Source organism: Rattus norvegicus, chromosome 20 (assembly GCF_036323735.1).
Source record: "Rattus norvegicus strain BN/NHsdMcwi chromosome 20, GRCr8, whole genome shotgun sequence".
Classification (NCBI taxonomy): domain Eukaryota; kingdom Metazoa; phylum Chordata; class Mammalia; order Rodentia; family Muridae; genus Rattus; species Rattus norvegicus.
The window spans coordinates 7,650,080-7,669,358 of record NC_086038.1 but is presented as its reverse complement, the minus strand read 5'-3'; the positions used below and the strand labels follow the sequence as shown (position 1 = coordinate 7,669,358).

Genomic DNA, 19,279 nt, shown 5'->3' with positions numbered 1-19,279 from the left:
TAGGGCCCAGGCGAGCGTCCGCAGCCGCACCTCTGCCCACTTACCTGAAAGTCTTCCTCATCCAAAATCTCCTTCCTCCACTTGATCAAGAAGGCGGCGCACACGTAGAGATGGAAGTGCGAGAAGCCTTCTGGCTCAGACTGAGAAAGAAAAGAAGAGTCAGGCAGGCCTCCGAGCCCCCACTGTGAGCCTCTCCCTTCCCAGCTACCTGCACGGTGGAAAGCCTGGCTAAAACCCCTTATGTGACAGAGATGGGCTTATGAGACTTCCAAAGGCCTCAGCAGACACAGGATGAAGGTGGGCAGAGAGGCTGCACAGGGTGTCGGGCCCAGCAGGGCTGGCTGAAAGGCAGGGGCCCCTCCATACCTGGTAGGTATCCCACAGGCGGATGGTGCAGCGCAGGGGAAGCTCCCGCATCAGCAGGTTGTTCATCCACCGGAAGGCAAACTGCAGGTACTCCACCTCATACCTCCTGAAGTGACTGTGTACCTGCTCTGAAAGTGGCACCAGGTCAGGAGCCACCAGCACGGCCAGGAGCGGGCTCTGTTTCTTACCAGCCCCTCCCCGGTGGGCTGACCTTGGATCCCAACATCTCAGTCCTGCTTGTGGCTGAGGTCAGCACGTGGTGCACGGCGTGGTGCATGGCACGCCATCATCCACCAAGCCATTCCCAGGTGCCCGCTGTCATCCGGGGGCTGCACTGGCCATGAAGACATGAGGTAAACTTGGCTGCGGAGCCTAATTACTCTACAGGGCAAGGCCAGGAACCCTGGAGGCCACCTTGGCCAGCTCCCTTCAGCATCCCTGACAGGTGGCCAGCAGAGGTGGCTTCTTTCTTGTAGGAGGGGACTCACCAGGAGATTATTCTGCAAATTCGGTTGAAACTAGCTGCCACCTGCCACTTGGCTCCTGCCCTGTGTAGCGTCCTGAGCCAGTTGGCCTGGCCTGGTCCCCTATCCTGCATGAGGGCTTGGAGACTAAGGCTCGATGGGTTTTTGTTCCTGATGCTTTAAGATGCATTTGTACTGAATGACATGTAGGCGTGTGTCTGCGTGTGGGCGTGTGCACAAGAGTATCAGAGGCATCAGAGTCCCAGGAGTTACAGACAGCTGTGAGCCACGCCATGTGGGCGCTCAGAACTGAACGTGGGTCCTCTGGAAGAGCAGCAAGGGGCTTGTGACCCACGAGCCACCACTCCAGCCCCGCTGATGGCACGGTTTTAAATCACCATCTTCTCATTTATAAAATGGGACAATCAGAGGCCAGCAAGACGGCTCAATGAGTAAAGGCATCGGCCACCAAGCCTGATGACCTGACCCCTGGAACCCATCTGACTGAAAGAGGTAATGGACTCCTGGGTGTTGTCCTGACTCCCCCTTCCACGTGGTGGCGTGTGTGTACCCCTCCCCAATAACTTTTTTCCTTTCGAGTTTTATTGAGGATAACCCCTCACACTTCAGAGGACTCTGGGGAGGAAAACTGAGAAAGCCGATCTGTAAAATAGTGTCTGACGGCTCAGTCCAGGGCTTCAAGAGGAGCAATGGTTGCTTAGGGGCTGGAATCTAAGGCCTGGGGGCTGTGAACAGCTGTGGGGTTGTTGCTGTTGTATGGTCTTTGTAATGAGAAAGTGCATAAGGTACAAGAGTGTGCTGCACATCTATATAGTGTGGGGGGGTGTGTGAGGGGTGTGTGTGTGTGTGTGTGTGGTGTGTGAGGGGTGTTTGTATGTGTGTGTGTGTGAGGGGTGTGTGTGTGTGTGTGGTGTGTGAGGGGTGTTTGTATGTGTGTGTGTGTGTGTGTGGTGTGAGGGTGTGTGTATGTGTGTGTGGTGTATGTGTGTGTGGTGTGTGGTGTGTGTGTGTGTGTGTGGTGTGTATGTGTGTGTGGTGTGTGTGTGGTATGAGAGGTGTGTGTGTGTGGTGTGAGGGTGTGTGTATGTGTGTGTGGTGTATGTGTGTGTGGTGTGTGTGTGTGTGGTGTGTATGTGTGTGTGGTGTGTGTGTATGTGTGGTGTGAGGAGTGTGTGTATGTGGTATGAGGGTGTGTGCATGTGTGTGTGTGGTATGTGTGTGTATGTGTGTGTATGTGTGTGTGGTGTGTGTGTGTGTGGTGTGAGGAGTGTGTGTGTGTGTGGTGTGTGTATATGTGTGTGTGTGGTGTGTGTGTGTGGTGTGTGTGTATGTGTGTGGTGTGTGTGCGTGTGTGTGTGTGTGTCTGTGTGTGGTGTGTGTGTGGTGTGAGGGTGTGTGTATGTGTGTGTGTGTATGTGTATGTGGTGTGTGTGTGGTGTGTGTGTGTATGTGTATGTGGTGTGTGTGTGTATGTGTATGTGTGTGTGTGGTGTGAGGGGTGTGTATATGTGTGTGTGTGTGGTGTGAGGTATATGTGTGTGGTGTGTGTGTGGTGTGAGGGGTGTGTGTGTGGTGTGTGTGTGTGTGGTGTGAGGTGTGTGTGTGGTGTGTGTGTGTGTGGTGTGAGAGGTGTGTGTGTGTGGTGTGAGGGTGTGTGTATGTGTGTGTGTGGTGTGTATGTGTGGTGTGGTATGTGTGTGTGTGTATGTGTGTGTGGTGTGTGTGTGTGGTGTGAGGAGTGTGTGTGTGTGTGTGTGTTGTGTGTGTGGTGTGAGGGGTGTGTGTGTGGTGTGAGGGTGTATGTTTGTGTGTGTGTGGTGCGTGTGTGGTGTGTGTGTGTGTGTGGTGTGTGTGTGGTGCGAGGGGTGTGTGTGTGTGTGTGTGTGTGTGTGTGTGTGCGTGTGTGTGTAGTCTTGTGGAGGTCAGAGGACAGCTTGCAGTAGTCCGTGTGCTCTGTCTACCATGATGATCAGGTTGGCAGGCTTGGGAGGAAGCATCCTAGCCCAATGTATCAGCTCCACAGCCCAGTGTACACATTTTTTAAAAACCCCACTATTTTTAATCTTCATGCCTTTATTTACCTAGGCCAGAAAAAGAAAAGGGAGGTAGACAGCAGAAGAAACCACTGTCTGTGCCATCTGGAATCCACCTGATGACCAGCCCTGGGGGCCGTTGAGTTCCCCAAGAGGACAGCATGCACCCTATACAAGGCTCAGGGGAATGACAGCCCAGTATGGCGCTGGCGGCTGGGCAGAGTGTAAGGCCCAGAGGGAGAACGATCCATTTACCACGCACAGAACTACTGTGAGGGGCACGTGAGGGAGAGCACCAAGGCCCTAGGTCGTGGAAAGATGAGGGAGCCAAGACAAACCAAGGATGTTCCCACGACCAAGAGAACCTGGGAAAGTGAGAGACCCAACTGTGCAGGGGAAGGAGGGATGGGACAGGAAGTCCCACAGCAGAGGGGGGAGGACACCAATGTTTGGTGCAGTCTTGAAGGCACTCACTGGCCTACAGGATCTCTGGTCACAGGGCCCCTGCTAGGTCCACACTGCAGGGAAGATTAACTCCCAACCTCCTCTGTCCGTCTCTCTGGCCACAGTGTCCTTGTCACTAGGGCTTTCTTTTTTTTTTTTTTTTTTTGGTTCTTTTTTTCGGAGCTGGGGACCGAACCCAGGGCCTTGCGCTTCCTAGGTAAGCGCTCTACCACTGAGCTAAATCCCCAGCCCCATCACTAGGGCTTTCTAAGGTCTTCCTAGGGCCTGACCAGAGCTGGGACGCTCCACTCCTGTAAGCACCAGCTCTCCCCAGATCTCTGCCTCCCAGGGAGCCCCCCCAGGTCCCAGAGGGGTGTTCAAAGTCCCACTAGGGTGTCAGCCAGACTCGGGAGCCTGTGTCAAGCCAGGGATCAGTATGTTACTACATGACGGGCAAGGTCAACTCACAAACTGGATACAAAAGGCAATGAAGGGGAAGTCACTGGCAGCTCTGGAACAGAAGGGCACGGCCAGAACACTGCTGGGAAACCCTCACAGGATGATGGTTTGAAAACACAACAAGCAAGAGAATGTAAGTCCTTCTGGGAGGAAGGTGTCGAGAGCAAATGGCTGGACCTGGGCTGCGGACTGGGAAGGGGAGGGGAGTGACTGGGGCAGAGCTGTCGGGGAACTGAGAGCTTGGTGACAGAATGAGGTAGACAGACCTGGAGGGAGCTCACAGCCTTCCTGCTGAGCCGTGAAGATAGCATTGCCAAGGCAGCATCACTACAAGGACAGGCTGGGGAGGGAGCAGGGAGGACCAAGTGTCACAGCTTAGGTGGGGACCGCACTGGGCTACTGCTGGAGGAGTTCTGTCCTCTTGACCTACCATCGATCCGGCTGACGAGCTCTTCCAGCGCTTTGACCTTCTTCTGGATCCCTGGTTGTGCAAACGTGTAATTATCCTGCGAAGGACACAGAGCCTGGGGTGAGCAGTGTCCAAACCAGCCACAGCTAAATAGAGCTCAGAGAGACTTAGGCTACTCTGTCGTTACTGCTGGTGAGTGTGTGTGTGCGAGTGTGTGTATGTGTGTGTATGTGTGTGTACGAGTATGTGTGTGTGTATGTGTGTGCGCGAGTATATATGTGTGCATATGTATGTGTGTATATATGTGTGCGTATACGCGCATGCATGCATGCATGTGTGTGTGTGCGCGAGTATGTGTATGTGTGTATGTGTGTGTACGAGTATGTGTGTATATGTGTATGTGTGTGCGCGAGTATGTGTGTGTGCATATGTATGTGTGTATATATGTGTATCTGTGTGTGTGTGTGTGTGCGCGCGTGCATGCATGCACGTGTGTGTGTTACACAGACCAGGGAGATGTCAGGTATCATTCCTCACACACAGTTCACCTTGCTTCTTGAGACCCTGGCATCTCCTCAGTGCCATCCCCACCGTCCCTGAAGCATATTTAAAAGTATGCCGGGGGCTAGAGAGGTGGCACAGTGGTCAAGAGTGCGTATGCTCCTCCAGAGGACCCCCCTATGGTTCCTAGTGGCTCGAAACTACCCGAGACTCCAGACCCCAGTGATCCACGAACAGCTGCACGCATGTGCATACACCCGCACACGGGGTTAAAAATAACATAAACGGGTTGGAGAGATTAACAGTGGTTAAGAGCACTGGCTGCTTTTCCAAGAGGACCTGAGTTCAATTCCCAGCAGCCACATAGTGGCTCACAACTGTCTGTAACTCTGGTTTCAGGGGACTCAATACCTTCACATAAACTGATACACATGCAGGCAAAACACCAATGTCCATAAAATAAAAATAAGTAAAATATCTAAAATACGTGTGTGTGTGTGTGTGTGTGTGTGTGTGTGGTAGAAACATATTTTCAAAGTTCACCAATGCTAACAGCCAGTAACTGTGTTTGGAAACAAAGGATTCCTAGAACGGCAGCATGTGGCGAAAGGCTGGAGGAGCCTGCGCTGGGCTTGACCCCCAGGATCTGGGTACACAGCAGCGGGGAGGGGTCCTCTCTGATGACTGCTAGAGCACTGTGGCATGAAGCTAATAGACAGGCAGGGGAGCTCTGGCGGGGGTGGGGTGGGGGGTCCCCTCACACGGAAGGACAGTAGGGAGTAACTGAGCCCGGCCAGAGGGTGGGCGGCTCACCTGGATCCCATCCAGGAGCTTGCTCATGCACCAGAAGCTGTCGGCCTCAATGCTCCGCAGCATGTCCTGAGACAGGTTGGTCACGTCGAAGTTCTCCACATCCTCTTCTGCAAAACAGAAGATGAGGAAAATCCAGAGGCCTGGTCTAAAAACGGAGAGAGGGGCGTAGGGACCCCCGCCTGCCGTGGGGTTCTTCAGGCCCGAGAGGAACACGGGGGCAAGCCTGCTCTTCTGTTTGAGTGTCTCAGAACTCCCAGGGATCTCAGAGCACCGACTGGGCTGTTTCTCGCTCCAGCACAGTGTACCTCAGTTTCCTTGGCGTTCATTATTAGATTTTTTTAAAAAAAGACTTAGGACATCTGATCAATAAGCTATAATATACCCAGCACAACCCAGGAACAGCCTAGAGAAATTCTGGTTACAGACGCTCGGTGAGCTGTCTACACATTCACAGGAACCTGGGTCAGAGCCCCCTGCTCTGCAGAAGGGTGGACTCCCTGAGCGTTGGCGTCAGACTTGGTGCATGGATGGAGGAAGGTGAGTCAAGTGCGTGGGTGCCTCTGGGACTTAATTCCATCGTGCTGGTATTTCCTACTTCTAGAGGACGCTCACACACGCACGCGTGCGCGCGCGCGCACACACACACACACACACACACGCGCGCGCGCACACCGTTGTGTTGACAAATGCTCTCGTGAAACACCCTCATTTTTCTATCACCATCTTGGAGGCTCTGTAAGACCATACATATATCCACAGCACACAGAAGGACACCAGGAGTTACCAAGTGTCCATTAAGCTTGAGCACAGGGCCTCTTACAGAGAGGAACACTAACTTAGAAGTGAGTGTGTGTGAGTGTGTGTGTGTGTGTGTTGCCATAGCATGTGTGTGGTCAGAGGACAACTTGTGGAAGCCAGTTCTCTCCTAACATGTAGATCCTCTTGGACTCGAATCCTCAGTCTCACTTGGCAGCAGCCACCTTTACCCACTTGCCCGCCTCACCTGCCCAGGAACTGTTTTATGAACATTAAGGGCTATTTAGAGACAGACAAGAGACAGAGAGACAGAGGCTGCGGAAGACCATGAGTACTGGGTCAGAAAAACTAGGCTGTGAAGAATCAACAGCCGGGGTTCACATATACAAAATAATAACCTCCCCGCCTCGCTCACAGTAGGCACACAGATTACTGTAGATGAGGCTTATCGGGACCGATAAGGTTTTAGAACGATGCAGAAGGCACACCAAAGCTTCAAGGGAAAGGAGCAAGGAGGAGTAGTATTCCCGCAGACGCTCAATATCCACGAGTGCCTCCACGAACGGGGGCAGGAACAAAACACACACAGGGGGAATGAAGGGTTTAAGGTTTGCTGTACTTTTAAAAGCTGTCACAGGGGGCATAATTTTTATAGCGTTCCCTTTTTTTGTTGGGAGGTGGGGCACACTGACTGCAGTTGCCTTTTATCGCCGAAGAATGAGGACTCTGTAAAGTAATAGTAACCTTGCAGAAATGGAGAACTCTGGTGCCACATAAAAATCCAATTGGGAGATCACATTTAAAAAAAAACTTCCAAGAAATATGATTTCTCTCGCTTAGGAATCATGCAGTGCTTTTGGGGTGGCCATATACATCATTTAAACTAAGCCAGGCCCTAAGACTCCATTCAGAGATCTCTTATTGCATTGGGTTACATCTCTAGGCTCTTCCCAGGCTGATGTGCCCACCCCCAGCTCAGTCCTGCACAGGCAGCCTTCAAAGTTACAGTCGCAAATACTGTCCTACGGGACTAATACTGGCCTGCCGAACTGATCCCTCCTGAGTAGCCTCCGCCAATCCCACGCATTTCCCAGAGGGAAACGCAGAGCTCCGTAGTTTTTTGTTTTTGTTTTTTTTTTAATTTTTTACCTTTATTCTATTAAATTTTTAATTTATCTTTTTATTTAGATTTTATTTGATATGTATGAGTGTTTCGCTTGTATGTCTATATGTTCACAATGAGTGTGCCTAGTGGCCACAGTAGCCAGAAGGAGGCATGGAGTCCTTTAGAACTTGAGTTACGGAGGACCGTGAGCCACTGTGTGGGTGTTGGGAATTGAACCCAGGTCCTCTGCAAGAGGACAATGCAAAGCGACTGCTCCACATGGCTGAGCCATCTCTCTAGCCTTCGTTCACCCTTATTCTGTGGGCATTTTGCCCACACGTACATCTGTGCAGGCACCACATGGATTCCCTGGGACTGGAGTTACAGATGGCTGTACACTGCCACGTGGGGGCTGAGAACTGATTCTGAAGGAGCAGCCGGTGTGTGCGGTGTGTGCGCCATCTCGGCAGGGCGGTTTTCCTCTCCAGCGGTGCACACGTGTGGGGAGATACACGTGGCAGGCAGGGAAGGTTCTCCCCTTCCACCCTGCCGAGGTGGGGATCTCTTAGTCCTGCCTTGTTGCATATCCCAGGTTGGATGGCCAGCAAGCATCTGGTAGACTCTGCCTACTTTCCCCTCCCACAGAAGGCGACCTGGGGTTGTAGACGCTTGCTGCTGGGCACGGCCTTTGATGTGGGTCTGAGTGTCCACACTCACTCGGGAGGCGGACCCTGCTCAGTCATATTGCAGGCCAATACTTCTTTAAAGTTTAATGGTTTTTAGTATGTTTATTATTAGTTTGTGATACTGTTTTGCTACTCAGTCAAACCTACTACAATCCTCCTGCCTCTGCCTCCCAAGAGCTGGGATTACAGATGTGTGCCAGCCTTCTAATAAACCTTGGGGTTTTTTTCAACCTAAGCACGTAGCGTTCCAGAACTCTATACGCAGGACTGGCAACTTACTGATCAGACAACCAAGAGAAAGTGTTCCTGAGGACGGTGGGCCAGAACTGTCCTTCTAGACCCTATAGCCTGTGCTGCCTCCTGGCTGTGCCTCTCACTGGCTCTGTCTCTCTGGGTGACCACCACCAGGACAGTGTCAGGGCAACATGAGACATGTCAGCAACCGTGCTGATGGGGAACACGTACCCTGTGGCTCTGGGCTGGGACTCTTACAACATTACGTAAGAAGTGAATATGCTCCTGTCTTGTTTGGGCCACAATGTTTGCTCTCTATTGTTTGAAACCAGATCGATTCTGCGGGGATAAACCTTCCATGTCCAAGTATATACCTTAAAAGTCAAATTTTAAAGATTTTTTTAAAGATTTTTTAAATTTTTTTTATTTATCTAATGTATATTACAGATGGTTGTGAGCCACCATGTGGTTGCTGGGATTTGAACTCAGAACCTCTGGAAGAGCAATCAGTGCTCTTAACCACTGAGCCATCTCTCCAGCCCAAAAGTCAAATTTTAAAGGTTTTTGTTCTATTTTATCTTAGTGCACGTGTGTATGTGTGTAAGTGTGTGCGTGTGAGTGTGTGTGCGTGTGCACGTGTGTTTGTCACAGTGCTCATGTGGAGGTCAGAGGACAACTTGTGGGAGTTGGTTCTCTCCCTCTATCCTATGGACCCTGGGAATTGAACTCCCGTCATAATGCTTGGTAGCAAGCTCCTTCACCTACGGAGAGCCATCTCTTCAGCCCTGATGGCCAGTTTTCTGCCCTTAGCTCTTGGTTCTAATAAGAAAAATCACGTTTAACTATGAGGAGTCAGGAGCTGAGCCAGGATCAACGGGACTACAAAGGAACCATATCTGGGAGCCTCAAGTTGGGGAGCTATGATCAGTCATGGACCTCTGGCATTCACGGATGGCAGGCTAGCTCACTGCACTTCCTGGGCGTGGGGGGTGGGATAGCTCACTGCACTTCCTGGGGGTGAGGGGTGGGATAGCTCACTGCACCTCCTGGGGTTTGAGGAGTGGGATAGCTCACTGCACTTCCTAGGGCTGGGGCATGCATAACTCTTCCTCTGCCTGCTGGGAGGATAGGGTTCACACACTCCTCAACTGAGCTGAGCACACGGGCAAAAACCAGCAGAGAGGGAGGCGCGGGCTCTGAAGGGCTTCATTCACATAAACAATCTGCTCAGAAGGATCATTAACCGTCCACTTGAGGAAACTCCACACATAATTGAAGCTCAACGGGGAGAGCATGCCAGCCCCTCTGTCCCAGGCGAGGGCCTCATCTTTGGTTGTCATGACGAGTGTGTGGCTGCCAGGACTGACTGCTGGGAGTGAGTTTAAGGGTTTTTTATGGCTATTTTAAGAGGCGATGCATCCAAAAGGGAGAAACCAAAAAGCTCTTTATGAAAACAAAATTGCCCACTCTGGGCTCGAGGAGAACATGGCTATTGATTAGCTGATAAAATACACTGGGCTCTGGCTCCACTCAGCAGCTGACTTTGCTCAGAACCCCAGAACAATCAGTGGAACAGGAGCCTCGAACAGTCTGGAAGCTCTGAAGAGAACTAGCTCACTGGCCCAGGCACTTCCCAGGGGCCCTGAGAGGTCCCAGGACAGTCCCAGCTTCTGTGATCTGACAGGACTCAACACTCCAAGCCCTCGGTGGTGATGAGGCCTCAGGCCTTCCCAGGGCCTCCCATGGTCGTTCCCCTCCCGTTCTGCCCTGAAATTACACTCATAAGAATCCCTTGCACAGGCCGAGCATGGTGGCACACACTTTTAATCACAGGCAGGTGAATCTCAGTGAGTTTGGGGCCAGCATTGTGGTCTACACTGCAAGTTCCAGAACAGCCAAGGCTACAGAGTGAGACCCTGTCTGAAGAAAAAAAAAAGAAAGAAAGAAAGAAAGAAAGAAAAGAAAGAATCCCTTGCCTAGTATTTCCAGCTGGGGAGCTGGCGAGAAGGTTTAGCACCCGCAGTGCAAGCATGAGTGCTGGAGTTTGGACCCCAGCAGACACAAGAAAGTCAGACCCTCAACAGTGGACATCTCTAACACCGGCACTGGCTGGTGGAGACTGGATGTCTGAAGCTCATTGGTTGGCCAGTCTAGCTGAATTGTTGAGCTTCAGGTCCACTAACTGACCCTGTCTCAAAGCAACCCCTGACCCACCTCCTCCCAAAGAAATCAGAAGCCACCGGAATCAGCCAATGCTGATGTCTGTCCTCTATGCGTATATGCACTAACGCCTGCACACATGTACAAATACTATACACACAGGTACATACACTATACACACATGTACATCTACTATATACACATGTACATCTACTATACACATATGTACATCTACTATACACATGTACATCTACTATACACATATGTACATCTACTACACACATGTACATACACTATATGCACATGTACATCTACTACATACTCATGTACATACACTATACGCACATGTACATCTACTATACACATGTACATCTACTACACACATGTACATCTACTATACACATGTACATCTACACACATGTACATCTACTATATACACGTGTACATCTACTATACACATATGTATATCTATTACACACATGTACATACCCTATACACACATGTACATCTACTATACACATGTACATCTACACACATGTACATACACTATACGCACATGTGTAACTACTATATACTCATGTACATATACTATACACATGTACATCTACTACACACATGTGCATCTACTACACACATGTACAAATACTATACACACATATACATACACTATACACACATGTATATCTACTACACACACATGTACGTCTACTATATACACATGTACATATACTACACATATGTACATCTACTACACACATGTACACCTACTATATACATATGGACATCTACTATACACACATATACAAATACTATACGCACATGTACATCTACTATACACACATGTACAAATACTATACACACGTGTACATCTGCTGTACACATATGTACAACTACAATACACACATGTACATCTACTATACACACATGTACAAATACTATTCACACATGTACAAATACTATACACAACTAAGAAAAAAACAAATAACCATATATTTAAAGAAAACAAGTTTTGTTTTGTTTTGTTTTGAGACAGAGTCTCACTATGTTGCCCAAGTTGGCTTTGACCTGAACTCAAATAATCCAGCTGCCTCAGTCCTCTGAGGAATGAAGACTACAGTTCTGCACTGCTGGCTTCCTGGGCCCAGTTCCAGGTGGTTGGAGGGCCATACAAACACTCCTGGACTTAGTCACCTGACAATCTCATGCCAGAACTTGCTGACAACAGGCAAGATCATGAGGGCACAAACCTTTCAGCACATACAGAAAAGGTAGAGAGACCACATGGCTAAGTCAGGAAGCCAGGGCCTGCCAATCAGAGTGCTGACTCTTAGCTCAGAAAGACACAAGAGGTCTGCGGGGTAGCAGTGTGGGACAGCTTAGGCATATAGGAATGAAAACATAGCCTGGTGCACTTACATTCAGAAACCTATGCTTGGGCTGGAGACATGGCTCAGCAGTTGAGAGCTGCTCTTGCAGAGGTCCAGAGTTTACACACGCACACCAATACTGAGTGAGTAAGAGCGCATGCTGCTCTTGCAGGGGTCACACAGGGCAGCTCACAAGTGTCTGGAGCTCCAGCTCTAGGGGATCCACTCCTCTAGGCTCCACAGGTAACTACACTCATGTGCACGGGCGTACACACACACACACACACACACACACACACACACACACACGAAAATATGTCTAAAAAATGCCAACAACCCTCCAAGTCTTCTCGACTACCCTGAGGGTCTATTGCTACCATGTAGCTAAGATCACTATGAGGTCAGCCTTTGCGCACTAGATAGAGGACCCTTGATCATGGGATTCAGGGTACATAACCTAAGGCTTCTTTGTTTTTCTTTTCTTTCTTTCTTTCTTTCTTTCTTTCTTTCTTTCTTTTTTTTTTTGTTTTTTTGTTTTTGTTTTTTGTTTTTTTTTTTTTTCAAGGCTTCTCTGTGTAGCCCTGGCTATCCTAGAACACGCTTTGTAGCCCAGGCTGGCCTCAAAGTTCCGTCTGTATGCATCACCACTGCCCAGCCCTTCTAAGGCTTTCTAAAGACTGCCACAGAGACGGTGGTGCTTACCGCTCAGGGAGGAGGATCAATCTCCTATACTGTGACTCACACCTGCCACTGGAGCACTCACCCCCTCAGTGTCAGGAAACCCTGCAGTGGGCTCTCCAGGGGGCACTCACATAAATGATGCCACTCAGCTCAGTCCTGCAGCTGTCTTTAAGCAGCGGGTGATGGGGGGCCTCACACGTTCCCTGCCTGCCTGTCACACCTGAGGCTGCCACTTAAAGGACAAGCTCAGTCCCAAGCGGGCGCTTGTCAGAAAGAAGCCCGAGCTCAGGCAGACGAATCGGTGTGGAGCAGGGCCTTGAGGTCCGTGAATCACTGTCGCTTCTGCAGTGTTTGGACAGAACAGACCTGGGGACCCCTCTGTTAGCTCCCTGCCGCCTTACGTCTGGGACCGTCTGCTCCTAGGACCAGCCTGCACTGTCTCTTTGGTCTCTTTGCGGTTAGTTCCACATGGCTGGTCAGCAGTGACCTCCCGGACTCCTCAGAATTAGTCCACTGAACGGAAGCTCCCGAAGCAGCAGTGAACCTGGCCCGCCTGCTCCCACACCCTCCTGCGCACCCCTCTCTAAGCTATTTTGACAGGGATGATGTAGCTCAGGAGGGTGTGGGTCACACTGCTTCCGTACTTCTGAGGAGAAGCCCGATCTTGAGCTGCAAGAATGGGGACTGCACGTTCTTCCACAATGTTTAGAAGCCATCTCAAAAGAGTGTTGTAAAATCCAGGAGACCATGGAAGCTGTCTTAACACTGGAGAAGAACCAGGTCCTCTCAGATCTTCATTCGCTGGGCTCTGTCCAAACCAACCCTCATCTCTTCTTAGAAACCACTTCCTGGATGGGGAGGTGAAGCTCATCACAACAGGCAACCGCTCGCCCAATGTCCACAGGCTGCCCAGTCGGGCCAACAAGCACACACTGACACGCCCCACCCACCTCAGCACTTCCTCTAACAAGTCCCTCTTAGCATGTCTAGGTTGTCTCCTGGCCTTCTAAGGAGCCCCCTGCTTTGCTCTGCACCAGCTGCCTCAGGACCCCTGCACCAGCCGCCTCAGGACCTTTCACAACAGCTTTGTAACGACCTTGGGTTGCTTCCAAGACTTGGACCAAATTAAAAATGAAGCTTTTTAAAATGGCAAGCAAGCAAAAAATAGCTCAGTGTACATGGGGCCCCTTGAAAGGCAGGGAAGGCGAGGTCATAAGGGCTTCTGAGGGGCTGGGGATGCTCCGAGTGCTCCTGTGGGGCTGGGTGTGTATAGGCCCGAGTGACAGGTAGATGCATCCACGTGTGTAAAAGAACTCAACATAAGGTTAAAGAAGCAAACAGGAGGGCCAGCGAGACGGCTCAGCCTGTACAGGCATTTGATGTGTGTGTAGGCCTGGGGAGCTCAGCTTGACCCCCAGACACTTGTAAAGGGTTAGAAAAAAGACCTATCCATTTGGCCTGTCTCTCTGTCTCTGTCTCTCTCACACACACTAAAAATAGAGGCAGCCCAGGATCGTGTCCTGAGGCAACACCGAGCTGGCCATTATGGAGGGTCCTCCAGTTCCATCTCTGGTCTCCATACCAGCCAGCCAGGGCTGGGCAGGATGCTGAGGCCGAGTCAGAGAGGAAACAGAGGTCACACTTCCTCAGAACTGGCCACACGAGGGAGCATCGCCCACACTGAGGGTAGGGTGTGGTGGTGGTGAGAGCAGCATCCCTAGCACAGGAGGAGGTGGAGCCAGCACAACAAATCCTCTTCTTCAGGGCCCTGCTCTACACAAAACCTACGTCCTGCCAGGCACGGTGGTGCCTTTAGCCTCAGCATCTGTCAGGCACAGGGAAGTGGACCTTTGAGTTCCGGTCCAGCCTTGTCTACATAGTGAGTTCTGGGACAGCCAAAGTACACAGTGAGACCATGTTTCAAAAGATTTGAAAAACTCAACAACAACAACAACAACAACAACATCAACAACAGCAACATCAACAACAACAACATCAACAACACCGTCTTCTTGGGCCAGTGAGATGGTAGAGCAGCAGGCAAAGGTGCCGGACGCCAAACCCAAAGGCCTGAGTTCAATCCCAGGCATACAGAGGAAGATAACAGAGCTGCCCTCTGCTTGCTACATATGCACAAACCCTATCTACCGTCCACAGAGCAGCCTCTTTCTCATTTGTTCTCAGTACAGAATTTGCTGTGTTTGGAAGGCATAGCTCAGGGCTGGAGCCCAGCACTGTCGGAAGCGGCAACTAACAGGGTAAGGCCTTTTCTCACGGAGTGCATCTTCTCCACGGGGAGAGCACGCTGTGAGCAAGCGGGGCGCATCCCGAGGACCACCCCACCACATCCCTTCTGCCTCGGCACCATGAAACGCTGTAGCAGGCAGACCGTGCTCTTCGCCAAGCTCTTCACCACGGTCTTCACAGAGACAGTGGTGTCGCGCAGTCTGGACTCAGGAGCCATCAAAATAACTTTACTTACAAAGCACCCAGCCATCTGGACTCTGAACGTACCTAGCCGTGAGTATCTGTCATCACAACGCAAACCAGACTATGCCAACACTCTGAAAAAACTAATAAGTACTTTCCCACCCCTTTCAATTTAGCATCTGTTCCTCCCAACAATATACATAAATACATATGGTTTTTCACCCGAGGCCAGTTTTATTAGCATCTAAGAGAAAGACAAGAGAGGCAGACTGCCAGTCCCAGTAACTTCCAGGAGAAAGGGGGAGAGGAGGAGAGGCTATTCTGCTTGTGGTGGAGTCTGACAAGCAGCCACACGTGGCAAGAGGAGAGGGGGCTTCAGAGGAGTGGAGAAGCCCACCCACCAGGCTTTCCAAAGCTGTGAGGAGGGCTTTGCTGCAGGTAAAATGTCCACACAGAGGGGTTGGGGATTTAGCTCAGTGGTAGAGCGCTTGCCTAGGAAGCGCAAGGCCCTGGGTTCGGTCCCCAGCTCTGAAAAAAAAAAAAATGTCCACACAGCAAATTGCACTGACACACAGCTCTGACATGCGTCCCCACATCTGTGGTTGACAGCAGTAAGGCTTGGGCGGCAAGGAAGGGAGGGGCACTTCCTCCTCCCCCCTCCCGGGTCAGGAGAGCTCCCTCATCTACTCCCGGGTGGACGACACAAGGGGCCGGGGCCCGGGCCCGACCTCCAGGGCTGCAGACAGGCTTTGCTCACTTTGGGCTCTGTGTGAACGCAATCTTCAACGCACACTTTTCCCCGCAGCTGCCACGTGGCTGCACGCACCAGTAACGGCTCCACTTATGGCTGAGTACTGCCCCACGGTGTGAGTAGCTATAGGGCTGGGGAAGTGGCTTCCAGCTTTTATCTGTGAATGTTTGTGTTCTGTCCTGTTGGGGTCGTGAGTTTTAAATGTCTGAGAGTGCAAGGCAGGGTGTTTTGCCTGCTTTTTTCCAGGTCCCCTCCCCAGTCCCTCAGCTTACATCTCCAGACTTCAGAGATGACCTGACACTGGGCACAACACCAGAGGAGGGATGCACCGCCCCCCAGTGGCCATGCCTGGCACGGCTCCACGAGCTTCCAAGCATCCTGTGCCCGAACCGTGGGATAGGGGTCTCATTCTTCTATGTATGTGTGGACGCCACTACGAAGGCATGGGAGGAAGGGAGACCCTCCAGATAGTCTCTGCCTCAGCTGGTGGACGGAGGGGCAAACAGTAGTAAGTGACGTCACTGCTGGAGAAAGTGACTCGGTTACAGTACAGCTGAGTTCCAGGAAGGCATGATGGGATGGCATGCCTGGGGCTCAGGAGGGCGTCCAAGAGAGAGAGGCTTCTCAGGAAGGAGTCGCTCAGGGGATAGGAGACAGGGCACAATGGGCTTTAGGTTCCAAGAGCCCTGAGATAGCTCCTCAGGAAGGGTACCTGCCACCGAGCACGACAATATGAATTTGATTCTTGGAACCGTGTAGTACAAAGAGATAACTGCCTCCTGCATGCTGTCCTCTGCCCCATACCACACACACACATTCACATTCACACATACACACATAAACACACACCATACACACTCACTCACACACACAAACACACCACACACACTCACACACAAACACACCACACACACTCACACATTCACACACAGAAACACACCACACACACACCACACACACACACATACCACACTCACACATTCACTCACACACACAAACACACCACACACACTCACACACAAACACACCACACACACACACAAACACACCACACTCACACATTCACTCACACACACAAACACACCACACACACACAAACACACCACACTCACACATTCACTCACACACACAAACACACCACACACACACAAACACCACACACACACACAAACACACCACACTCACACATTCACTCACACACACAAACACCACACACACACAAACACACCACACACACACACTCACACCACACTCACACATTCACACACACACTCACACACTCACACATTCACACACACACACTCACACATTCACACACACCACACACACATTCACACACACCACACACACACTCACTCACACACACACATAAACACACACCACACACACACACATACACTCACACACACAAACACACCACACACACAAACACACCACACACACACTCACACATTCACACACACACATTCACACACACACACCACACACACACACACACACACACACACACACAAAATAGAGAAGAAGACACATGCCTTCTGGCCGTTCCTCCACCATGCGGGCTGGAGCGCGGATACAGTGAGCCAAGTCGGCCTGGTCCCTGAGAGGGGAGCACTGCTGAGGATGGCAGCACCAGACAGACCAGTCTGGGAGCCCTGGTGTCTGAGAATGGCAGCTTTTGAGCCACAGACTACATATCTGTGGGAGACAGAGCTCCTCTGCCTTACTCAGAGCACTGTCACCTGTGGAGAGGCTAATCCTCATTATCCCTGCATATCCAGGGAGTGATGGCCCCACGGAAGGAAGGGGCAGGAGGCGGGGGTCTGGGAGGGACTCTGGAGAGTTGCAGTGTTACCATGCCTAAAGTGAAGTGCCCAATGGAGTCCCGCTGCCCTGCTTCACGTGGAGGAAAAGAAGTGAAGTTACTGGGTAACTTTATTTTGCTAGAAAGAAACTGCTTCTATAGGTAGGCCATGTTGGCTGGCAAGGTAGCTTAGTAGGTAGAGAGCTCTTGGTGCTGACCCTGACAACGTAAGTTCGATCCCCAGATGGCAGAAGGAGAGAACTGACTCCCATAAGTTATCCTCTGACCTCCACACTCTTGTGGTTTGCACACACAGACTTAGAAAATAAATAATTAAAAGTGTAAATAGTAGGATGTGTCTGAAACCTGCTTCCACGTGACTGTATGCACACCCTGAGCTGATGTGTCCTTACTCCGTTCAGGGTTAGACTGTGCAGGGCCAAAAACTCCTGGAATGAGTCTAGGGCACCCCACAGCCTCGGGGGTGACCCTCCAGGACTGTACCCTGGGCCTGGCTCAGCTGGCTTATCTTCGAAGAACCCCATCTCACAGAAGCAGCTGGCTTCCTCAGTAGAGACACAGCTTGGACCCAGGCTGGCTGTGGACATTTTTCTTACCAACTCCAAAAGATCCACTACTGAGTTTGCTGTTTTCAACTCTTGAGCAGTAAATGTGACAGGACACGGAGCAAGCTTGGGTTATGAAAGCTAGAGAGGGCCAGTGACATGGCTCAGTAGTAAAAGTGACTGCCACCAAGCCTGGTGACCTGAGTTCAAATCCTGAGACACACAGAGTAGGAGAAAACAAGTCTCACTAGTGTCCTAATACACATACACACACACGTACATACGCACATGTGTGCACACACACATGCTAAAGAAAAAGTAAAGAATGTGTGAAGTTTATATGTTGTGTTGAAATAATCTGTCTGTTACCTGGAATAGAAATTTTAAATCTCGGGGTTGGGGATTTAGCTCAGTGGTAGAGCGCTTGCCTAGGAAGCGCAAGGCCCTGGGTTCGATCCCCAGCTCCGAAAAAAAGAACCAAAAAAAAAAATTTTTAAATCTCAATTCCTGACATATGAGGAAATGAACTACTAATAATGTGTGTGTGTGTGCGCGTGCGTGCATGTGTGTGCATGTGTATGTGTATGTGTGTGTGCATGTGCGTGTGTGTGCATGTGCGTGTGTGTATGTGTGTATGTGTGTGTAAGTGTGTGTGTATGTGTGTGCGCGCGCGTGTGTATGTGTATATGTGTGCGTGCACGTGTGTATGTGTATACGTGTGTATGCACGTGTGTATGTGTGTGTATGTGTGTGTGCGCATGTGTGTGTATGTGTGTTTATGTACGTGCGTGTGTGTGTGTTCTTTCAGAGACCCAGCACCCACATCATGGCTCACAACCATCTATAACTCCAGTCCCAGGAGATCCTCTACCCTGTTCTGGGCTGCACGGGTACTAGGCACACGCATGTTACACTGATACACACATGTGGGCAAGGCAAAGGCTTATATACAGAAAATAATTAAAGACATTTTTGGAAAAAAGGGAGATTTCTACGTAAAGCAGAAGATAAACAGCTGGGCAGTCAGAGGGCTCCGCGGTTAAGAACACTCACTGCTCTGCAGAGGGCCAGGGTCATTACCCCAGCTGAGGAGCAGACGGAACTCTGCCCCCTTTCTGGCCTTTGAGGGCACCTGTATTCACATGGTACACACGCTGATACGCAGTGCACACACACACGCATAGTCAGTTTGAAATGTTTTGAAAAGGAAGAATTGAGGCCCCAGAGCT

At 50.7% G+C, this 19,279-nt stretch overlaps 1 protein-coding gene across 2 annotated transcripts in view; it reads right to left on the bottom strand.

Annotated features, from left to right (window-relative positions):
* The window catches only part of Tbc1d22b (TBC1 domain family, member 22B), a 56,094-nt gene that overhangs the window by 7,451 nt on the left and 29,364 nt on the right, over nt 1-19,279 (bottom strand). Inside the window, exons 9-12 of one of the 2 annotated variants that reach the window (NM_001025059.1) lie at nt 5,511-5,617; nt 4,218-4,293; nt 367-494; nt 45-140 (exon numbers count right to left, since the gene is read on the bottom strand). In NM_001025059.1, coding sequence (NP_001020230.1) covers nt 45-140; nt 367-494; nt 4,218-4,293; nt 5,511-5,617 — 407 coding nt within the window. Of the gene's footprint in view, nt 1-44; nt 141-366; nt 495-4,217; nt 4,294-5,510; nt 5,618-19,279 lie in introns of those variants that run through there. The other variant, XR_005497331.2, reaches the window with a different exon arrangement.